This window comes from Petaurus breviceps, unplaced genomic scaffold (assembly GCF_028583685.1).
Source record: "Petaurus breviceps papuanus isolate PSGF00001 unplaced genomic scaffold, PetGlider_PUasm1.0 91041, whole genome shotgun sequence".
NCBI classification, from domain to species: Eukaryota; Metazoa; Chordata; class Mammalia; order Diprotodontia; family Petauridae; genus Petaurus; species Petaurus breviceps.
Window position 1 is genome coordinate 41,768,336 of NW_027187400.1, and position 22,354 is coordinate 41,790,689.

General features: G+C 54.4%; 2 protein-coding genes across 2 annotated transcripts in view; one reads left to right on the forward strand and one right to left on the reverse strand.

Annotated features, from left to right (window-relative positions):
* Positions 1-4,600, forward strand: part of MAP4K1 (mitogen-activated protein kinase kinase kinase kinase 1) — an 18,528-nt gene extending 13,928 nt beyond the window's left edge. The window contains exons 18-30 of the mRNA XM_069078541.1: positions 448-527; positions 725-809; positions 1,179-1,255; positions 1,346-1,406; positions 1,625-1,733; positions 1,823-1,881; positions 2,283-2,386; positions 2,721-2,892; positions 3,149-3,214; positions 3,730-3,819; positions 3,926-3,996; positions 4,284-4,339; positions 4,441-4,600. Of these exons, the coding sequence (XP_068934642.1) occupies positions 448-527; positions 725-809; positions 1,179-1,255; positions 1,346-1,406; positions 1,625-1,733; positions 1,823-1,881; positions 2,283-2,386; positions 2,721-2,892; positions 3,149-3,214; positions 3,730-3,819; positions 3,926-3,996; positions 4,284-4,339; positions 4,441-4,510 (1,100 nt within the window). The 3' untranslated portion in view covers positions 4,511-4,600. The remainder of the gene's footprint in view (positions 1-447; positions 528-724; positions 810-1,178; positions 1,256-1,345; positions 1,407-1,624; positions 1,734-1,822; positions 1,882-2,282; positions 2,387-2,720; positions 2,893-3,148; positions 3,215-3,729; positions 3,820-3,925; positions 3,997-4,283; positions 4,340-4,440) is intronic.
* Positions 4,601-4,741: 141 nt separating this feature from the next.
* Positions 4,742-22,354, reverse strand: part of RYR1 (ryanodine receptor 1) — a 91,334-nt gene continuing 73,721 nt past the window's right edge. Inside the window, exons 83-106 of the mRNA XM_069078519.1 lie at positions 21,574-21,591; positions 20,415-20,495; positions 18,913-19,001; positions 18,703-18,831; positions 17,415-17,519; positions 16,208-16,289; positions 14,864-15,051; positions 13,085-13,426; positions 11,197-12,006; positions 10,550-10,647; positions 10,003-10,150; positions 9,706-9,792; positions 8,822-9,079; positions 8,575-8,705; positions 8,167-8,209; positions 7,886-8,016; positions 7,727-7,787; positions 7,320-7,466; positions 7,091-7,225; positions 6,595-6,751; positions 6,166-6,230; positions 5,387-5,487; positions 5,175-5,226; positions 4,742-4,978 (exon numbers count right to left, since the gene is read on the reverse strand). Coding sequence (XP_068934620.1) covers positions 4,883-4,978; positions 5,175-5,226; positions 5,387-5,487; positions 6,166-6,230; positions 6,595-6,751; positions 7,091-7,225; positions 7,320-7,466; positions 7,727-7,787; positions 7,886-8,016; positions 8,167-8,209; positions 8,575-8,705; positions 8,822-9,079; positions 9,706-9,792; positions 10,003-10,150; positions 10,550-10,647; positions 11,197-12,006; positions 13,085-13,426; positions 14,864-15,051; positions 16,208-16,289; positions 17,415-17,519; positions 18,703-18,831; positions 18,913-19,001; positions 20,415-20,495; positions 21,574-21,591 — 3,554 coding nt within the window. The 3' untranslated portion in view covers positions 4,742-4,882. The remainder of the gene's footprint in view (positions 4,979-5,174; positions 5,227-5,386; positions 5,488-6,165; positions 6,231-6,594; positions 6,752-7,090; positions 7,226-7,319; positions 7,467-7,726; positions 7,788-7,885; positions 8,017-8,166; positions 8,210-8,574; positions 8,706-8,821; positions 9,080-9,705; positions 9,793-10,002; positions 10,151-10,549; positions 10,648-11,196; positions 12,007-13,084; positions 13,427-14,863; positions 15,052-16,207; positions 16,290-17,414; positions 17,520-18,702; positions 18,832-18,912; positions 19,002-20,414; positions 20,496-21,573; positions 21,592-22,354) is intronic.

The window sequence follows — 22,354 nt, forward strand, 5'->3', positions numbered from 1 at the left end:
CACACACACACACACACACACACACACACACACACACACACACACACACACACACTTCCTCATTCAGACTTCCCAGTTGCATTTAAAGGTCAGCTCAGACACCATTTTCTACATAAGGACTTTCCTTACTCCCCTCTCTTATAATCCTCACCAGAAGCATGTCTCTCTCCTGCCAAATTATCCTTTCTTATGTGGGAATGTTTCCTCTTCCCCCTAGAAAGTCTTAGGGCAGGAATGGTTTCTTTTTTTCTCTTCCTACCCCTGGTGAGTGATTTGGAGTAGGTGCTTAATATGTGTTTGTGGGAGATAACATATGTAGAGTGCTTTGTTGACCTTTAAAGTGCTATTTTAAGTCTTAGCTGTTATTACTATTATGAAATAATGTATGTAAAACTTTTGACAGCCCTGAAAGTGCCATAGAAACACCAGGGATTATTATCTTTTCAGACCCCTCCCTCTGGAGTCCAGCCCCCTCAGGGTCCAACCAGCCCCCCATTCTGCCCCCCAAGAAAGAGAAAAGGAAAAAGGTGAGGACCCCTGAAATCCATGGCTTTGGGGGAGGGGCAGGGACTGAATCAGAGGAGGACCTTGTCTGGAACGACTGGATTTAGGAAATCTGTGTCCTCAATCGAACCACACATTTAGGGGTGGTGGGAGGAGGGGGTTTCTCTGTTCTTCACCTCCTAGGGATCTCATGATTGGGTCTGCTCCTCACTGTGCCTAGGACTGTGCCCTCCTGGTAAAAGTATTCAACGGCTGTCCCCTCCACACCAGCAGTACCGCGGCCTGGACACACCCCACAACCAAGGGTGAGGGCACCAGGGTGGGGTTGGAGGTGGGTAGAGGGTTTGACAGTGGGCAAGGGAAGAGAATCCTGGATTCTTACAATGTCAGGATCATAGATGTCAGCGCTGGGAAGGGTCCTTAAAGACCAGTTGGTACAAACTTTTTACTTTATAGATGGAAAAGGGAGGCCAAGAGTGGGAGGAACTTGCTTAAGGCCACACAGAGAAAGTGAGGGCCAGAGCTGGGGCAAGGATACACCTGGTAGGGGTTGGATGAGGGAGAGTGGGGGAAGGAAGGGAGGGAGGGTTATTAGAGAGGTCAGGTCCAGCCATGAAGAGTCCCAAGGATGTAGGCTCAAACACTGTGTCTCTTTTTTTTTTCTGCTTGATCAGACCAGCACTTGCTTTTGGGGGCTGAGGAGGGGATCTTCATCTTGAACCGAAGTGATCAGGAGGCTATGCTGGAGATGGTGAGTATGGGAGAGTCCTGGTTAGGAGGACAATTGATAAGAAAGGGACAAATTAAAGATCCCTCTCCTCTTTCCCTCCTCTCTCTTCAGCTTTTCCCCAGCCGGACAACCTGGGTTTACTGTATCAACAATGTCCTAATGTCCCTGTCAGGTATGTTAGGGATGGAAGGACAGAAGGGTAGAGGAAATGTGATGGGGATGCCAGTTGAAAGGAGGAGATGGGCAGCAGACTGGGAGATATGATGGGGGCCTGAGAGAGCCAGAGGGAATAAAAGAAATGAGGGGAGAAAGAAAGAATGAGGGGAACCCCTTGGAGGGGTCTGATGGAGGAGGCATCCTCTAGGTCCTGATTCTCATCTTCTCTCCCAGGAAAGACCCCCCAGTTGTACTCACATAACCTCTTGGGACTGCTGGATCGAAAGGAGACAAGAACAGGGGGACCCATTGCCCACATCACTCCCCACCGTCTGCTGCCCAGGTCCCAACATTGTCCCAACATCACTCTGAAACCCCCTCTCCTCCCAGAAGATCCTCCCTAGTCTCACCCTCCCTCTCCTACTTCCTCAGGAAGAATGTGGTATCCACCAAAATCCAGGACACTCGGGGTTGCCGTGCCTGCTGTGTGGGTGAGTGATCCCCAAAACTTAGAAAAGGTTCTTAGGATGCTAGTTGAGAGGGGATATCTCAGAGTTCCAGTCATCAGTAATGGTGGTCACTCCCAAACCTCAGTGGGTGGGGCTCAGGCCTGGAATTCTTGAGGCATCCGCTTGGGGTGGGGTGGAGTGTCTTAGGGATTCCCAGCCACAGGATGGCACAAGGTGACTCAGGGTGCCGACTGAGGAAGGGACCGAAGATTGCATTTGCATGAGATGATTTGGGGGTCTGGTCTGAGTGATCGTGGGCAGTGGGAAGAGTCTGTGTTGGGGTGAATGGGGATCTCTCCAGTTAGCGGAGCATGTCTCCGGGCCTCACTGTCACGGGGCACTCAGGGTCTGGTCTGGCCATGACCTGGCACCCCTCTCTATAGCGGAGAGCCCCAGTTCCGGGGGCCCGTATCTGTGCGCCGCGATGGAGGCTGCCGCGATCCTGCTCCAGTGGTACCCGCCCATGGAGAAGTTCATGCTTATTAGGGTATTTGGGCCCGAGAGGGGCGTTTCTGAGGCTGGGGTGGGAGCCCTGGAACGCAGCCCCTACGACTCTGCACTCCTCGAGCTCTGGGGCTTTACGAGTAACATCCGCTCTCTGTGAACCCCGCCCACTGCTGCCTAAAACACGCCTTCTCCAAAGTCCTCTCCCCTATTGGCCAGCGAGTGGAGGTCTTGTCCCCTCACTGGCTAGACCAGCAAAGCCCCTCCCCACGGGAGGTCCGGCCCTCCCAGCCACCCGTAGTCCCGCCCCCGTCTCAGGTGCGCGTTGCCATTGGTCGATGGCTGGAAGCCACGCCTCTCTCCCTCCTTAAATGCAGCAGGTACCCTTCCCGCTGCCGTCCCCATTGCGAGTGTTTTCGTTGCTGGCGGCGCCTGGGCCTGAGCTCCCGGCGGTGTGCGTAGGCGTGAGCCCCGGGCCTGCGGGCTCCGTGTGCTTCCATAACGTCCGACTTGGCCCCCTCTCCAGCTGGTTTGGGACCACAGGAGGCAGTAAGGGGGGGACAGGAATATGTGGCCTCTGAGGGGTGGGACCTCAGGGAAGGGGTGGGAATTGGCGAGAGGGGTGGAGACTCGGAAAGGAGACAGGATTAAAGGAGGGCTGGTGCCTTAGGAAGGGGCGGGGCCTCAGAGAAGCTGGGATCGGAGGGGGTGGAGGAAGGGTGGGGTCTTAGGGAGGGGGTGGGGCCTCAGAGTAGGGGCGGGACCTGGCTGGTGCCTGAGGTCCCTCTTTCATCCCCACTTCCAGCACAGAGTGAAGGTCCGGTGCAGGTGACCCAGCTGGCAGATGACTTGGTCCTGGTGCTGCTAAATGGTTAACGGGGCCCCCTGGGGATTCCCAGCCCCTTCCTCCTCCTTCCCTACATCTGAAAACAGGGCTGTTTTCCCCCTTTAAACTCCAGACTACTTTCTTCCGGGACCTTGAGAAACCTCTCAAAACCAGTTTCTGCTCTCTCCAACCCCTGAGAAACCCAGGGTCCCAAGGACTCCCCCAGACCCTTTCTGTCTCCTTCTAGCAACATCTGGCTAGCTCCTGACCCCTCTGGATCTTCTAAAACTTCTCCAGCCCCTTGAGAACTGACCCTCATATAATCCCCCAGAGCATCTCCCGAACTGATCCTGCATTCCCCAGACCACCTTACAACCTGTCCAGGACCTCTAAACCGTACTGTAATGGACCCTGACTTTCTCCCTCAGACTCCTCTCTATTCCCTGAGCCTACCCAGAACCACGTTGTCCTCCCAAAGTCCTCCCCTCCATTCCTACCCCTAAGGACACTTATTCTTCCCAATCCCAATCTCATGACCCTTTTCTTTCTTATCCCTGAAGGGAGCCTGAAGTTGGTGACTAGGGAGGGGACCCCAGTACGGGGGCTGAGGGCCCCAGAGCTCCCCCTCAGTGAGTCAGTGGAGGCTGTAGGTATGTAGGGGTAAGGGAGCTTACAGAGATGAGGCTTGGAGCTTTCTGGGACTGAGTGCCCCATTTGTGGGTGCTAACCAATACCCTTTCCCCCATACCCCTCCAGCCCTGGTTGGTGGCCGGATCCAGGTCTTCTGGAAACATGGTGTGCAGGTGTGGGCTCTGGGCTCTGACCAGGTGAGATATCAGAGCCCTGATACTCTCATAACCCCTGTCCACCTTGCTCAGCTGCCAGCACTCCCACCCAACATTTTCCTCCCCAGAAACAGTCACAAGACCTCGGTTCTGGTCCTGACTTTGCTCCTGGTGCACTGTGATGTTGGGCAAGCATCTTCCCCTTTCTAGGACTCAGTTTCCCCACCTGTGAAATGGGGGGTGGTGTTTGGCCTAGAGGATGTCTAAAGGACCTTGTGCAGGATTTGAAATGTGTGTGAGCTGCATTGACCAGTTTCCTCCTTATACAGCTTCTGCAGGAGCTAAGAGATCCTTCTCTTACCTTTCGCCTGCTGGGGTCTCCAAGGTGAGAAGGGAGGATGCAGAGAGCAGGGAAGTTGGGAAGAGGGTGATCCTCGGAGGACATTCCTAACATTCAACCTGTTTGTGTATCCCCAACTTCCCTAGGCCTGTGGTAGTGGAGACGCGCCCTGCCAATGACCCCAATGCCCCGAGCAACCTGTACATTCAAGAGTGAAACCTGAAGCTGGCTGACCCAGAACTGAGAACTTTGTCACCCCCCCCCCCGCCCCAGACTGCCTCCAATAAATGTGATTCTTCACCCTCACTTCTTGTGTCTGCTTATCTACTTGAGAGAAATGAAGTTTTTATATTCTGTGATTTGAAGAATCTCTGAATCACCCCACTCCACCCCACCTCCTATCTCCTGTCCCAGAACACTTACAAATTACACCCCAACTCTTCGATCTGCAGAAGAAACCCTTTATTCCAGGGGACCCCTTTCCCATGGGACATGTCACACTGAGAGGAGCTGAGCCCCAGGCTAGGTGATCCCCAAAGTGGCCTAAGGCACTTGAGGTGAGAAGACATGAAGGGGAGCCTTGGTTTCTCAGGCCAGCTGGTCTTCGTATTGTTTTCGGAAACAGTCACCAGCTGGGAAGAAATCCCAGCAGCGTTCCTGGTACATCTTCCAGACATATGACTCCTGGCGGGAGAAGGGATGGGGCAGACAGCCCAAGCAAGGAAAGGAAGGATGGAGAGTCAATATTTCTGGTTTAAACCCCTTTCTTCTGAGGCTATTTCATGTGTCCCTGTTCCAGCATCTCCTCTTCTATCTAGGCCTCCTCCAGAGCCCCCACCCCAAGGTGCACTGAAAGTGTCCTTCCCACAGCTCTTCTCACCTGTCCTGTGTGCTCTGTCTCATCCTTATTGATCAGATACATCAGGAAGAACCTGACGGGGAAGAAGACAGACATGTCATGAAGGTGGCCAGGCCAAAGGGACTCTGACCCCCCCCCGGCTTTCCTCCCCCCCCTGGGTATCCCTCCAGTCTCTCTGTAAGTCACCTGAGTCTCGTTCCCTTCCCTGGTTGGCCAGCAGAGCCAGCACTCACATATAATTGGCCAGGTTGTGCTCCTCCAGCGTGTGGGTCTCAAAACCGTGGGGTGTTGTATCAAAGTAGTCACTTCCAATGCCACAGATGAAACATTTGGTCTTGGGGGCAGACAGTGGGGTTGGGGAAGAAGGGGAGCGTCAGGGCTTAAGATCTGGTCAGCCTTCCTGTATCCCCATGGGACCCTCCTAAGCCCCTCCCCTGATAACCTCTGTCACCTCCCAATTATTCTCTGGAGAATACAAGAACCCCCCCCCCCCGCCCAGACACTCAACAGCCCTTTCTAGACACTCCCTGACTCAGGATCTCAGAGCTCTTCTCATACCCCTGGGGTATGAGAAGTCCCACCTAGGTACCAAGAACCTTCAAAGACTCATGGTCACCTCTGGGACCCCTAATTCTCTCTCAGGCACTCCCCAAGACCCCCAAATCTGCCCATATTCTTCCCCTCCCCAACTGTTTCACAGACCAGTGCTTGCTCCTCCCACCCTGACTCATTAGAGAAAAGTATCCTCTTGGTCCCTCCTCAGATTCCTCCTGGCCCTCATTCTCTTATGTCATGTACCATTGGGGACTTGTCCATTCCTATTACACTGTGAGCTCCTTGACCCTATCACGAGCTACCCTGTACCATAATCAGATGTGCCCTCTTAATTTGCCCATCCCTCCCCCCCAGGTAACTCCCAAGTCTCGGCAGTCCTAGTAGCAAGCACAGGGCCCTGCACACAGTAGGCATGGGATCTCACAAAACTCTTCCCAGACACCCCCAGGGCTATTACCTCCATATCCTCCTTCACTTGCTCTTGCTGGTCTCGGAGCTCCCCAAAAGCATCAATGATCAGACCTGAGGGAGGAGGGGAAAAAAGGTCACCATCACTCCATTCTGACCCTTTCACTTGACCCTGACATCCATCACATCCCTTCCCTAGCTTTGACATCCCCCACCCCTACCCCGGGGCCCCTTCTCCTCCAGCCTAGAATCCTGGAGAAAAATGCTGGTGAAGAGTGCATTTGTGAGGTGGTGTGGAAAAGTTACCTGGCCTCAGGTCCTGCTTCACATACTAGCACATAGCCTCTCTGGGCCTCAGTTTCCTTATTTGAATGATAGCTTCTAGCTTTCTAATCTCTGAGTCTTCCAGGCCTGATTTCTGACCTTGCATGACAACATCCCTCCTCTCTCCCAAGTCTGGGCCTCCAACAATTCTGACCTTGGATAATGGCCAGCAGAATGACGATGACAAAGAAGAAAAAGGTGATGTCGAAGACCACTCGGTAGAGCTCGTATTCATCCCCCGCCGGGTCTTCAATCTCGTCTCCGATGCCACCGCCAGCTCGGACGCCCACGTACATATGGAAGAGGTAACACTGAGGAGGGAGGAGCATGGCAGAGCCTGAACCAGCTTGGCATACGCCAGGGATTCTGCTCCTGGGGGAGGCCATGTGATAGGGTCAAGGATCCTCACAAGGATTGCCTCCCCTCAGCAACAGGGTCAGTGGTTGAAAGCCAGCAGGTGCCCTCACTGGGTCTAGCACCCCCACGGGTGAGTCCGTGGGAGTGGGAGGCTGCCGGGCTCCGAAGAGAAGGGCAAACTGGGCAAGGTAGAAAATGGAGCAGTCTGGCCCCTCTGAGCCAGACAGGGAGGCCCGGGCACCAAGGGACCACCCCCGTGCCCAGGATGCAGCGTGTCCCCTGGGCCACCTTACCGTCATCATGTCATCACATTTCATGTCCGGCTCATCCTCATCCTCACTTTTGTTGTAGAATTTGCGGAAGAAATTGAAGGCCACGACTGTGTAGAGGTAAACCACGACGGCCAGCAGACCCACTGTCATCACCAGCTGCGGGACAGTCCCAGGTACTGGTGAGGGGGCCACACCTTGGCTGGGTCAGGTCTCAGCCTCTCCCAGCACCCTCCCCTGCTCCCCCAGGCACCTGCTTCCCATTGTGAGTGACAGACGACAGGATGGTCCGAAGGGTCTTGACTCCCATGGCGATATCCAGCAGGTGGGCAGCAAAGAAGAAGTTATTATAGTGGCCGAGGAGGGACATGACCATGTACCAGGTCAAATACAAGAATGACTGGGGAACAGCAATGGAACAGAGGATGGGGTTCAGAAAAAAGTCTGAGGAGGCACAAACCTTAATGCTTTTGAGGTGACAGGGAATACTTTAGGGAGCAGAGCCAGGCACATTTTGCAGGTATCAGAGAGGCAGGAGACACTTTGGGCAGCCCCATGGGGTAACCCAAGGGTCTTAAAACATACTCTGAGAGAGCATCCTCTGGGCTCTCCTCCTTCCCCCCCTTGGTGGCCCCCACCCTTCCAAGGCCCCCTACTCACGTTGTCAGTGAAGATGACGCCGAATTTCCAGATCTGGTATTTGACATCTATGGACATGATCCTAAGAGAAGGTTATGGAAGGCAGTGAGTAGGTTAGAATCTTTCTGGAGTTCCTGCATCTTCATCCACCAGCCCCGCTGGCTTAGCTCGGCCCCATACCAAGTGAGCAGTCCTGAGGGGGGCTCTGGTCGCTTCTCATTTTGTGCCGTGATCTCCAGGCTGGCCAGATCCATGCCCAGCAGCTCTGCGATCCGCTCCCGGCCAAAGATGTCTCCATGTTTTTCCAGCACCTTAGGGGAGTGAGAGAGGGAAGGGCTGAAGACGTCCCTTGGACATAGTGGGCCCCAGGAAAAGACAAAGTAGCCATTCTTGGAGAGACGGTGAAGAATAAGAGAACTGGGGATGAAGTCAGGTTCTTCATTCCCTTTGGGCCTTCTCACCTTCCTTTTCACAAACTTGTCCCAATAGTTGCTGGGGAAGGATCTGGGGGAAAGAAATCATGGGATGTGAGAACAAAGGGATCCCAGGGCTTTAGCTGCACATCTCTTGATTCTCCCCTGGCCCCTCCTCTGTGATCTCTCTGCCTTCTTTTCTTTTCTTTTTTTCTAACCACCTGCTGTGTTTCTCTTCCCAGTCCTCTGCTGTCCCCCAGCATCTGCCACACTGGGCTCTTCCCTACCTCTCCTTTAGCTTTTCAGTGTCTCCCCTTTCTGTGGGATCCCCCATCTGCCCTGCCCTGCCCTGCTCATCCCTCTCTGGGTCCCCCCACTCCCAGTATCTCGCCCATAGCTTTGCCCTCCCATCCCAAGTCTTTCAGGGCCTCCCCAGGGGAACTTCAGCCATCGTACGGGGTGTTAAGCACCAGGCGGTCCCATTGCCCCTTTACATCATCATCCTCGGGCTGCTCAGTGATGTAGAGACCATCAAACTCTAGTTTCCGGGCTAGTTCCTTCTCGCGTTTAAAGATAACCAGCGGTACCTGGGGGAACCGGGGAAGGGAGACCCCAGGGATCAGCAGAGCCCGCTGGCCAGAAGCTGGGCCTAGACCCTGCCATCTCAGGTCGGCTCCTAGACACGACCCTCCCCCAGCCCCACCTTGAGACAGTTGTAGCCGATGATGCAGAGGAAGGCAATGAGGGTGTGCAGGATGCTGAGTCCTCGCAGGGCAGGCTCCATGTATCCTGTGCTCTCTTCCAGGAAGTAGTAAACCATGTTCTCTTCCTCCTCATCCTCCATCTCCTCCCCAGCCCCTGAGCCCATGCCAGATCCCAGGAAGTCCCCAGACCCTGAGCCTGCCAGGCCTTCGAGCCCTGAGCCTTCCAGGTCCTCTTCACCTGGAGGAGAGTCAGATACCTGCAGGGAGGGCATGGGCATGGTCAGGGATGGGCCTGGGCATCACCAATAGCCCTAGGGGAACCAAGGACTGGGGGTCTGGGTGCCTAACCTTCAACCTCCTATCCCCCAGCTCCCCCATCTTACCACAAAGGCTGAGGACCCGAGACAGAGAGCAGAAGGGACCTCAGTGGCTTATCTAGTCCCACGCATCCCCTTTTTTTTACACATGAGGAAACTGAGACTCAGAGAGGTTAGGTGGCTAGCCCAAGGCCATACAGAGTTAGAGGCAATATTTGAACTCAGGCCCTCTGACGCCAGAGTTAGGATTCTTTTTCCTGAACCATGATGCCTTGCAGGCCCCAGAACCAGATCCCAAGACCCTTACCCACTTTAGGGGCCTTCACATCCAGCCTCCCATCCTTTATTACCCAGTGGAAGACAGATGGATGCCTGGTTTCCAGGTGTGGGTACCAAGGCATTTTGGCCCTCAACCTGTATTCTTCAGGGCATGAGGGGGCCCAAGTATCCAGAAGGCTAACTCCCTCCCTGAGTGATGGACCTGAGGACCAAGTCACTCATGCTCCCAAGGGGAGCCAGGTGTGTCCTCCCAAACCTGCCCCTGGGCCCCTCCATCTGCCTGATACCTTGTAGAAGAGCAGGATAAAGTTGATGGCAAAGGCCAGGAAGAGAGCAAGGAATCTCAGGGTGTAGAAATTTCTGGAGAGATAATTCTGGCAGGGCCAGGGAGAGAGGAAAAGAGGGAGGGCCTAAGCTCCCTGTCCAGCCCAGCTGCAGGCCTGACAGGTCAGGGGAGAGCTGAGGGCTGGTGGGGGAGTCTGGACGAGTCCTGGGGAGGGGACTCTGGAGGCTGACTTCTCCTCCCCTTCTCCCTTCCTCCCTGGTCCCACAGGGGTCCCCCCAGACCCCAGGCTGGTCCTTACCAGGAACTTGACCCTCTGCACCTCCAGTTCCTCCCAGAAGTCTGGGCCCTCAGATTTGGACTCCTCCTTCCGAGGCGGAGATGGGGCAGCCTTCTTGGGAGCCTCAGGAGCTGGCTCTTGGGCCCCTTCCTTCTCCCCATTCTCGGCACTGGATGGTGGGAGGAGGGAGTGGGGAGAAAGAGGACATGAGGCAACATGAAGGAGGCTTAGAGGTTGTCAGGGTCTCCCAGATGCCATCAGTAACCCCAAGGTCAGTGATCCTTGGCATTAAGGGATGGACAGCTGTGATGAATCACTCCAGCCTCCTCCTTCCCCAGATGAGGCCGCTCAGGCCCAGAGAGGAGAGGGACTTGCTCAGTGTCACCCGAGTGATCAGAAGTAGGGCCAGGATTCAAACCCAGGCCTTCTGACTCTAAATTCAGGCTTCTTCCCACAATGCTCCAGAGGGGTCAGAGGCAGGGTGCTAGAGGATGCCTAGAAGGAGCCCTGAGGAGAGAGGTCAGGGCTAGCCGATGTCCCGCGTCAAGGGTCAAGCAAGGACACTCACTCAGCTTTCTCAGGCTCCGGTTCTGGCTCCGGCTCCGGCTCTGGCTCCGGCTCCGGCTCTGGTTCTGCCTCTAAGTCTTGTTCTTCTCCTCCCTCCAGCTAGGGTAGGCAGAGGAGCGGAGGGGCGGATTCAGGGAGCAGCATCCCTTCTGGGGACCCGCACCCCAGGGTTCTCTGGGTGAACGTCCTTCTTTCCTCCTCTCTGTCTGGATCTGGCCCCCTCAGGACTCCTCCCCAGCCCTGCTTTCTTCCTCAGTTTTTTCTTGAGCATTTACTTGGGCGCTCTGCCTCTCCTGTCTTTATTCCTTCTTTCTATCAGCCTGCCATTCTGTGTGGGTATCCCCTGCTGTCTGTCTGTGCATCCACATCTCATCTTTTTTCCTTCTCTCTCTCCTCCCCTGCGTCCTCTTTTCACGTCTGCCCTCCCAGTTTGTCTGTCTCCTCTCCATTCATCTGCTCTGCCTTTGGGCCTCAGTATGTATGACCCTTCTCCTGTTCCTTCAACCCTCCCCTCCTCTTCCTTTCTCCCTGTTTGTATCTCTCTCTCTCTCTCTATCTCTGTTCATCTGTCTCTCTCTCCTTCTCTCTCTCTCTCTCTCTCTCTCTCTCAGACACACCCACATATACATACCCCAACTCTCCACTCACCCTTAGTTTCCTCCGGAAGATCGGGGAACCCTCAGGGGTGGGCGGCTCAACTGGTGTTGTGTCCCCCATGTCACCAAGGCCTCCAGGAACCTCCATCCGGAAGTGGCCTCCATCTGCCCCAGCCCCCTCTCCTCTGGTTGGTCCAGCCTCCCCAGCTCCAGCCTCAGCCTCAGCCTCTCCATCAGTAGGCTCTCCGCCTGTCTCCTCCTCCCCTTCCACAGCTCCATCCCCAGTCCCAACAGCCCCTGCACCAGCTGCCTGTTCCCCATGGACCTCATCTCCCGTTGGGTCTGGCATCCCAGCCAACAGCCCTGTCACTGTCACCTTCTTGGCTCCTTCTACCAGCCCTCCACCAAACAGAGAGCCCCAGAGTAGGCCTAGGGCCCCCCTGGTGGCGCTGATCACTCCTGTGCTGGTCCATGTCACCCCGGCCCAGACGAATCCAGCCCCGGCACCTGCGGCCTCCCTCAGGGTCAGTCGTCGGAGCCGCCGCACCCGCCTCCGAAGGCTTCGGTAGGTCAGCCGTCGCAGGACCCAAGACACTGCCCCTACTACATGCCCGGAGATGCCTGATGGGCCTCCTGTGGAGGCACCTTCTCCATCTGGTCCTGCCTCTGTTGCATCTGGTCCAGACTCTGCGGCAGAATCATCCTCATCTTCCTCAGGCTCACCCTCGGGCTCTGAGATCTGGGCGGCAATCTGCATCTCAAAGATGGTGTCTTCACAGAAGCTCACAAACATCTCCATCTTCTCCGACTCTCCCCCTTCATTCACCACGTCAAAGATGAACTGGCGTTTGGACTCCTTTACCTGCAAGGGGGAGGCGTGTGCATGATGAGGACAGGGTGGGGGTGGGGGGCGGCAGCCAGGGTATAGAGGAAACTGGGGGATGCTGGGAGGGACGAGGGTGCAGAAACCGGAGGGACATATGGGAGAGGAGTGTGGGGGCATGGTAGGATGTGTGTGAGAATGGGCATGGGTGTGTGCAAGGGTGTCTGTGGGGTGTGTTTGGAGGAGAGGTGCATATGTAGGGGTTGAGTGTGCAAGGAGAGGTGTGCAAGCCATGTATGGCTATGGTGTGTGTGTGTGTGTGTGAATGGGGAGATTATTGTATAAGGGAAGCAAGGACACCAGAGGGCTATTTGAGGCATGCATGCTCGATATTTGGATGAGAATTCCAGGGGGGAGGATGGAGGACTCCCTTTCATTCAACAACTATTTAATTGAAGCCTATTTTGTGCCAGGCAGGGGCTCTGATTGTATGGGGGCAGTAACATACACACAGAAAAGCCAATCCATTTCAGAGAAGGCTGGGGCAATGAGGGGGTGCCTCTTGTAGGAAGTAGCCCTCGGCTGAAGGGCACAAGAAGTTCCAAGGGGCAGAGGTGAGGATGGAGGGCATCAGAGACCCTCACAGAGGTTCCTGATGGAATGAACATTGCTGATGGCAGGCAGAGAGAGAACACTGTAAAGTGTGCTGCCTGAGGGGACGCATCGTGGGAGCCAGGCCAGGGGGTGCCAAGGCCAAACCAAGTATGCTATGTTTAATCTAGAGACAACAGGAAGCCGCTGGAGTTTCTGGAGCAGCGGTAGGATATGCCTGTCCCTAAGAGTCAGGAATCTAACCTCACTTTGGCAGTGCTGGGGGATGTGCTGGAGGTGGGAGAGTCTTGAGGCAGGTTATTAGGGGGACACAGACAGGCAGGGGGGAGGAGAGACAAGGGCCTGAGCCAGGAAGGAGAGAGCAAGAGGGCCTGGGGGCTCGGGAAGGGGAACGAGTGCTGAAGGGGTGTGTGAGGACTCTGGAGGGCAAGACCTGTGTCTGAGCCAAGGCATGGCTGGGCTGTGGGAGGGCCCCTAGCGGATACATGGTAGGGCAGAGCTTCACCTGGGGCATCTCCCACTGTGCCTTGTTGGTCTCTGAGATTTCGAAATAGATGCGCTCGATGCGCCGGGAGGCGCCCATGATCTCTATGCGGCCCAGGTAGGGCCGGAAATATTCCAGGATGCTCTCGGCCAGCTCCAGGAAGTTCCGTAGCCGCGGGTCGTGGGGCACATGCTCAGACAGGTTGGTCAGCAGCACGGCCACATTGAAGCCGATCTCTCGGGCCGGCTCCTGGAAGCGGCTGGCAAACTCCTCCACGTTGATCATCTCATTCTCATCGGCCTCTGAGCAGGACAGCAGGAACTGAATCTCGGGGCCAGTAAACTGCTTCTGGCTGTCCATGGCCTGTGGAGGGAGGACCCCAGTAAGGGGGCACCCAGTGGAGAGACTGCCACAGCCTGTCTGGCCTCCTTGCTGACTCTCCCATCCCAGCTGCCCCACTATTCCTCGGGAAGTTCACCCACGCAGAAATCCCCTTCCCTAGGCACTCTGGGAAATTCCTTCCTCCAATTCCAGAGTCTTTTAGGATAAAAAAAAATTTCCATCACACTTTCGAGACTGAAAAGCACTTTATAAATATGATCTCATTTAACCCTTGAAACAGGCACTCTCATTATTTTTATTTTACTGAGGCAGAGGTAAAATGACAGGATTGCAGCTAGTTAGTGCCAGAGACAGCATTCTCACTCAGGTCTTCCTAAGTCCTAACCATTCAACTATCTGGCTCTTTCTGCTGGGTCTCCAGCCTGCTCTCCAGGGCCTCAGTCTCCCATGGGGGCACTCACATTACATACCCTCTCCCCAAGCTTGCTCCCCTAGAGGCCCTTCCAGGGATGATTCCCCCTCCCTGAGGCAGTCCTATGTCCCTGGCATCCAGGCCTCAATGAGGGGCCCCCACTCGGGGGCTGCTTCCTCTTCCATTCTGCATGCTGGCATCCCACTGCCCCCTATGATAGAAGCTCCCTTCCCTGGACAGCCTGCATTAAGGGACCCCCTCAGACAACTGTCTCCTCAAGTTTCTAGGGACATGCCTTCTGTGTCTTTGTACTCCCAGCACCTTTAAGCCATTCCCAGAGCCTGCTCTGTTCAGTAACTCTCCTTCCCTTAGTGGTCCTGAATTCCTGACTCCCTTCCTGGTCCCAGGACTCCTCCATAATACCCTACCTGTCCCCCAGAACTAAAGCCATTCAAATATCTCCTCCCCCAAGCTGTTAGCTCAGAGATACGTCACCAAGAGCCCTCCTGCCTGATGCATCTAAGGACTCCCTTCTCTGTATCTGGCTTCCCACACCCCTCAGCTTCTCCATCCATAGTCTCCCTCAAACTCCCACCATTCAGAGCTTTCTTCAGGAAGTTTGTGGGTAAGCTCCTCCCAATTTCAGACTTCCTGTAGGCTCAGTTCCCCAACCAGGAACCCTCCCACCCAAACTTTGGGTCTCCATACGATGGGAGCTTTTATGTTTTTAGTCTTTTCCTTGGTACCCTTCTGGTCCCCAGAATAATCTCTTGATCCATTGAGTCGACCTATCTTTCCGGTAGCTTGTCTGTTCAGATACCTGCCCACGAGGTTCCCTAATGAGGTTCCCATCTTCTGGTCCCCCTTATGGAGAGGCTTACCTAGGTCATCAGTATCTCCCCAGGCTCCTGGAGGGATGGGGTTCCCTTCCCCCACTTTATGGAACTCTCCCAAGACACCGTCTCATTCAAGGCCTTCTACCTAGGCGCCTGGCCTCCTGCCTAGCATCTCCTGCGGCTCCTGGGAAGGTGGTCGTGGGGCCATACCTTCTGGAAATCTTTCTTGGAGATGAGCCCCCGGGGGTCAGTGACATAGTCCTGGAAGGCCTCAGAACCCACGATGTCTTTCAGCTTTAGGAACATGTCGAAGAATTTTAGGATCATCTCCACGTTGGAGGAGGACTCCACCAGCATGTCCACCATCTGTCTGGCGATTGTGCCATTGACCACGTTCCCTGGCAGGAGTGGGGGGAGGGGCAGAGGAGTCAGGGCCAGGTGGCTGATCTGGGGCTGGAGGGGTCCTCAAATTCAAGGCCCACATTTTACAGAAGGGGAGAACTGATGCCCAGAATGGTTAGGTGATCCAGTTAATAAGATAATTAGGGAAAGAGTCAGCATCCAAACCCAGGACCTCAGATTCTAGATCCAGTCCTTTTTCTGTCACCTACACCACCTGTGAGATCAAGGCGAAAGTCCCCCTCTGCCTACTGCTACCTCACCATTCTAAAGGGACAAGCAGGGGTCCCCCACATTCTTTAAGGTTCAACCAGGATAAGAAGGTTTCCTGCTATCCTGGGGATTTCTCCTGGATTGCCTTGACTGGGGGGATTTGGGGTGGTTTTGGTGGCAAGGACCATGCAGGGAAGGGGAAGGTTTCTGGGGGGAGTTCTCTGTGAATGGTATCTTTGGGAAGGATCTCAGAGAGAGTTTCTGAAGACAGTCCCAAGGAGAGGGAGATTCACAAGAATGTCTTTAGGGGGTCTCTGGGAGGATGTTTCAGAGAGTGCCTTTGCACTCTGAGGGACGAGGTGTCTCTGGAATGGGATCTCTCTCCCCAGGAAGGTTTCCAAGAGGGAAAGGCCCCAAGCAGGGTTTTGAGAAGGACTCTGGGGTCTTTAGAGAGGGGCATATTTGTGGGAAGGGGGAGTTCTTCGAGGAACCTGAGGGTGGTGGATTTCCATGATGGGATGTTTCTAGGAAGTGTCTACATGGGCTAGAATATAAGCTCTTGGAGAACACAGACTAAAGTTTCCATCTTCATAGCTCCAGTGCCTACCGAAGGCAGTGCCCAGCATGTAGCAACTGTTTAATAAATGCTTATTCAAATCAAGTGAATGAACATTTATTAAGTTTCTACTGTATTCTGGGTACCATGTTAAGCTGCTTGACTGGATGTTATGGGGAGAGAAAGGCTCTTTTGGAAGGACTTCAATCTACGTCTTTGGGGGAGGGTTTCTATGGCATGGTTGGTTTTGACTGGGGTTTGGGGGAAGGATCCCTGTAGGATGGGGGATTTCCAGAGGGGGCTGTCTGGGGTAGGAGCCCTGGGCAGAGTTTCGGACAGGATCCTCTGTTGGGGGTATCTCTTAGTGGGGGTATCTTCTGGCCTACCTTCCAGCAGTGACAACAGCATGACAACCATGTCCTTCTGCAGATCCAGGAGTTCCTTCAGCAGCTCAATCTGGCTGGAGTCCTAGGAAGAACCCCCCAGACCCCACATGGCCAAGCTTTGTCAAGGTCCATAGCTCTTGTCTCTGCTAAGTCAACACTGTGGGTGCTGGTTCTCCCCAAACTCTTAACCTGGTCCCCAGGACGTGCCATGGCCCCTCCTGACCTCTGTGAAGATTTAGCCAAGGGCTGCTCCTCAGAGGGGACAGAGACAGAGATGGAGAAAGAGACAAAGGACAGGGATATGGTTACAGAGATGTGGATAGATATGGAAATGTAGAAAAGTAGAGAAACATGGAAAGACCCAAAGATAATGAGAAAGATGGAGAGAGAGAGAGAGAGAGAGAGAGAGAGAGAGAGAGAGAGAGAGAGAGAGAGAGAGAGAGAGAGAGAGAGAAAAAGACAGAGAGAGAGAGAGAGAGAGAGAGAGAGAGGGAGAGAGAGAGAGAGAGAGGGAGAGAAAGAGAGAGAGAAGGGAGGAAGAGGGAGGAAGTGCCAGGTTCTGAGGGAGACAGAGACCTATCAAGAAGCTGAGAGATGTTAACAGATCCAGAGACCAGTCCAAGGATGAGGTGGCTGGCATGTGGTCGAACAGGAATTCTACACGTGTGTTTGGGATGTGTGCTGGAGGGACGTCTACTATAGCACCCTGTAGGGGTCATCCCACTGCAGGTAGGATGGAGAACTGGAAAAACCCTCCAGCCCCAGCACCTCTCTACACTCCCTTCCACAGGCCAGAGAAACCAAGGGGTCATCAGACCCCAAGGAGCCCCCAGAGCAGAGGCAGCCTGATGAGAATAATAGGGCAAAAGGAAACTGGGACCAGGTGGGGGACTGTCTAGGCAGGAAACCAGTCAAGCAGAGGGAGGTGGGGGGCAGGCGGATGGGAGACAGAGAAATCAGAAAGCAGGTTTAAAGAGGGGAGAGGTCTGGCCAGCTGAGAATGAATATGATCAGACAACATATTCAGAGAGGAGGGAAAGGGGTCCTAGAGAGGGGTCTGATTAGAACGGATGAGGGGAGGGATCCAGAGGGAGGATGGAACCCACTGCATAGGAAATGGACCAGCATGGAAGAAGGCCCCTGGCCGCCAATCAGGATGGAGAGTAGGGTCAGAGGTGGAAAAGAGACTAATCAGGGAAAGCCCCACCTGAGCCAGCTTCATCATCATGTGGGCAAAAACATGGAGGAAGCCGACCACTGCGTCCCACAGGCGGCTGTGGGCCAAGCTCTGCTGATTTCCTGTGCATGGGCCCTGCAGGAGGACACAGAGGTGGTTCAGCATTTGTCTGTCCCCTTCCAGCCCCCAGCCCCACCCTCCATCAATCACAAACTCAGCTCCTGATCTAGAACTACACAAGCCCAGCCCTCTTATTTGACTGATGAAGAAAGTCAGACCAGGAGGGAAATAATTAGACCAAGATCACCAAGGCAGTGGATTCAACCAGGATACTTTGACTTCAAATCTCTGACACACCGTGGAATTAATGATCTAGCAAATATTTCTTAGGTTCGTCCATTATCTAGGCTGGGTCTGGGGAGACAAATGGGACCTGCATCCTGCCACAGGTCTGACGCCTCTGATCCATCTTCCCTACCTTCCCTTCCTTTCCCTCCTTTCCCTCTTCTCCCCCCATCCCCCCAATCCTGTTGATTCTACATGAGTAATGCTGCTCGGGCTGTCACTGGCCCTTGGCATCCCTTTGGGAGGGCAGTCACCTCACTGAACTCCCTGTCTTATTCCCTAGGCCCTTGGCTCTCTTAGACTGATAACTTCTTGAGAGCAAGGATTATAATGTTTTTTTCATCTTTCAACAAACAAATCCACAAACATTTAAGAAGCCAGGCTCAGAACTAGTGTCCCTGTCCACTGGGCTGGCTCTGAGGCAGAGGAGACTGAGCACTAATCAGAGCCTTTGTGAAGGCTCAGTGGAGAGATACTGTCCCACTGTGCGATCGAGAAAGAATACTGCTTTTGGAGGAGCCTGGCCTACCTGGAGGAATCCCGCCTCCGTCCCTACACCTCATCAAACAAGGGGCTTAAGTCAGATAATTTCTAGGGTCCCTTTTAGCTAGGTGGCACACTGTAGGTGTTGAATAAATACTTATTTCCTTCTTTTCTGCATATTTGATTAGGTAAGCTCCTATTAAGAGTAGCAGCTGGGGGTCTAGAGGAAAGAACATTTTGATAGAAGTTTGGAGATGTGGGCTCAAATGTGGATTCTGAGCGACCTTAGATAAACCTTTTCTCATTTTGTGCCTCAGTTTCCCCCTCTCTAAAAGTATGTGGCTAGACTCGGTGATGCCTACAGTCCCTTTCAGCCCCTAATCCTATCTTCTCCAGGGCTCCCTGGAGGAGGTGGCTTATAACCAGAGTCCAGAAGGCCAGGAAGGGCTGGGAGCAGGGTCATGGATAGGGATGGGATGAGTCGGGGTACCTGGATGTACTCCGTGAGGCTGTTGAAGACCTGCTTGGCCACAGCCATGGCTTTGGAGAAGTTTCTCTTCCCTTGCTCATCAATCACATCCTTCCCCGAGTAATACCAGTAGAAATCACTGATTGACTCCTGAGGGAGGCAGCCGGTGAGTGGAGAGTGCCCGGGGCCTGGCCCTCCAGCTGCCCTCACCCCCTAGTCTGGGATGCTCACCTGCAGCCTCAGCAGGTAATCCACTGTGCAGATGATGATGTTGATGGTGGTCGTGTTCCCTGTCTGTGTCCGGAGGTAGTTCTGAAAGTCTGGGAAGGACAGATCATTGGCTCACATTTCTGCTGGCTTTTAAGGTTTTAAAAGCGTCTCCCCCCCCCCTCCCAGTCCAGTTAGCTACCAAGTCCAATTAATCTACTTCCATCTCTCCCCCAGCAGAGGCCCCCCACTTATCTCAGGCCTTCTCCAAACCCTCCTGACTAGGACAGCAGCCTCCTAATGGGCCTCGGGCCTCCAGCCTCTCCCCTCTCCAGTCCATCCTCCACGCAGCCCTCTGCCTGCCTTGCCAGGGCTTTCCCAGTTACTTTGTATGATCTCTATATTTACTCAGTCAGGTACACTGTTACTCAGCAGTAGAATGTGAGCTTCTTGAGGTCAGGGATTGTTTAGTTTTTGTGTTTCCCAGAGCTTAGCACAGTGCCTGACACATAGTAAGTGCTATACGAATGTTGACTAGTAGTAGTAGCAGTGGTGGTGGTGGTGGTAGTAATAATAGTAGGCACTGCATAAATGCTCGTTGACCCATCAGCTTTTGCACAGTAGGGGTTTAATTAATGCTTAATAAATCAAATTTAACATCATTTCATTTGATCGTCACCACAGGCTTGTGAAGTAGGTATGACAGCTCATATTTAACAGATAGGGGAACTGAGATTCAGAAGGGGGAAGTGACTTGCTGACAGCCACATAATTAGTAAGTCCTGGAGCTGGAGCTCTTAGGTCATAGACTCACATGGAGAGCTGGAAGGGCCCTGCTTGTAGAGAGGAGAAGCTGGAGTCCCAAAGAGTTTGTAAAATGATTTGTCCAGGGTCACAGATGGCCCTGCCAGCTCAATGACCCCAGAAGGTAGAGGGACCAAGACTTGAATCCAGGTTTTTTGACTCCCAAGCCCAGGGCCTTCTTTCCCTTGCACCCACCAGGCAGGGCTGTGTTGTCCAGCCCCAACCCTTCCAGGTCCCACCCCAGACCTGGAGGGGGCTCCCTCACCTCCTTCCTCCTCCCTCACCTCCTTCCTCCTCCCTCTCCCTCCCCCTTTTCCATCTAATCCCTCCCCCTCCTCGTTCTCCCTCCTCTGTCTCTTCCTCCTCCTCTTCCTCCCTCTCCCTCTTCTGTCTCTTCCTCCTCCATCTCTACCATCTCATCCCTCCCACTTCTCCCTCTCCCCCTCCTCCATATCTACCTGTCCCTCCTCTCCCTCCTCCCTCTCCCTCCTCTGTCTCTTCCTCCTCCCCTTCCTCCCTCTCCCTCCTGTCTCTCCCTCCTCCATCTCTCCCTGTTCCTCCTCTCCCTCCTCCCTCTCCCTCTTCCCTCTCTTTCCTCTCTCTCCTTCCTCTGTCTCTCCCTTTCTCTCCTCCATCTCCTCCCTCTTTCCCCATCTTCCTCCTCCCTTTTCCTCCTTCTCCTCTTTTCTCTCCCCCTCCTCCTCTTCCTCTCACATACTAACCATTGTTATGGCCTTCACACAGCAGCTGGAGAAAGCGGAAGAGATCCTGGGTGAATTCATCATCAGCCATCACTTTTTCTCCTGGGACAGAGGGAAGGAGGGCCCTGATGGGTCAGCTTGCTGTGGGGCAAGGTCCTCAGGGCACAGGCATGCAAAAGGCCCATGCACACAGCACACAGGGTTGGGAGAATGGGCAGTGGGGTAGGGACAGAGGAGAGGCTGACCGCCACTCATGCCTGGGTAGTCCTGCCGTGACTTCTGTGGGGCAGCACTTCAGGGGCTGTGGCCTTGTGGAGCCAGTGATGTCAGAGTCTGTGACCTCATAGGGCTGTGACTTCAGGGTCTATGACATCATAGGAAGGGTGATTTCAAGGGTTGTGACCTCACATGGCCATAACAACCTCAGGGTTTATGACATCACAGGATGGGTGATTTCAAGGGTTGTGACCACACATAGCCATAATGACCTCAGGGTCCGGATATCAGGAATGATGATATCAGTGCCTGTGACACCACAGGGCCAAGGTGGTTGGTAGAGGAGACCCAGGGGACTAGTTCTCCGGGGCTTCTATGAGGAGAGGGTTGGAGGGGGGTGGGGTAGAGGAGCAACGCTGCGCAGCCTGGGGGGGTGAGGGTGATGAGGTATGGGCAGGTGGGCAGAGTGAGCAGGGGTGGGGGTGCAATTGGGGCAGGGGCAGGTGTCAACCATGGACAAATCAGAACAGAAGTCTGCCAACCATGGCAAGCCAGATTTGGATGGAATGGGCAGAATGCTAAGAGCAGGCGCAGAGGGGACCACACAGCCCAGTCAGAAGGGACAGGCCAATGGCAGCCAATCCAGTTGGGAGAAGTAAGTTGCCTGGATTGAAAGGGCACCAATCAGAGAGGGGCCTGGAGCTTGGAGCAGCTGGGGTCTAGGGGAGGGCATCCCTGCCTGTCCTGGGCCAGCCGATCCAGAGACCCTACAGTAAACAAAGACCCTCAGCCCCCAATCCTGCCCTGGGTCCTGCCTCCTGCTCCATCCCTTCCCAGTCCCTGATGTCTGTCCTCTGGTCCCTGGTCTCTGATCCTGTCCCTGGTCCCGGCCCGGGGTAGGCAGGAGGAGGAAGGAGGGTTAGCAGAGCAGGATGGCACACGGGACTGTGGGCAGGGGAATTACCGTTCTGGCGATTGATGACTGAGGCAGCCGGACAGGATGGGAGGAGGGAAGAATGGGGAGAGAGGGAAAGGCAGACATGTGGAGAGAAAAGATACAGAAAGAGACAGACGTGGAGACAGATGTGGAGAGAGAGAGACAAGGAGTGATGGGAACAGAGAGGGGCAGACTCGAAGGGAAGGGGAGAAGTGTAAGAAGACACAGAGAGAGTCACAAAGATGGAGAGATGGAGACAGAGAGACAGAAACACATGGAGAAAGTTGTGCAGAGGACAGAGGAGAGCAGGAGATGGGAGAGGCAGAACAGAAACAAGAGGGGGGCAGGTGATGGAGATGAGGAGAGAGACAGGAACAGGAGGAGAGATTGGTGTGGAGGAAGAGGCCATGAAGGGGTCAGGTCAGGGAGAGAGGTGAGTATCACACATCACAACACAGCAAAGAGGAGAATTGATTAACTTGGATTAGGGGCATTAATGGGAGTGGGGAAACAGCAACCCAGATGGGGTGAAGGGAGGAGGGAGAGTCCCAGGACAGGGGAGGGGCGACCCTTGAAGGAGGGGGAACAGAGCCTCAGGAGAAGGGGTGCCCAGAGGAATGAAGGCCCATGGGGATATGCCCTAGGGAAGACGGGTCCCTGGGATGAGGTGGGGGGTCCTTGTAGTTAGAGGGGCCCAGGATGGGGATAGAGGTTTTAAGGGGAAGGAAGGTTACTTAGGGGAAAAGAAGCTCCAGGATTAGGGATAGGAAGGGGAGTCCCAAGGGAGAGGGGTCCCAAGGATAGGGAT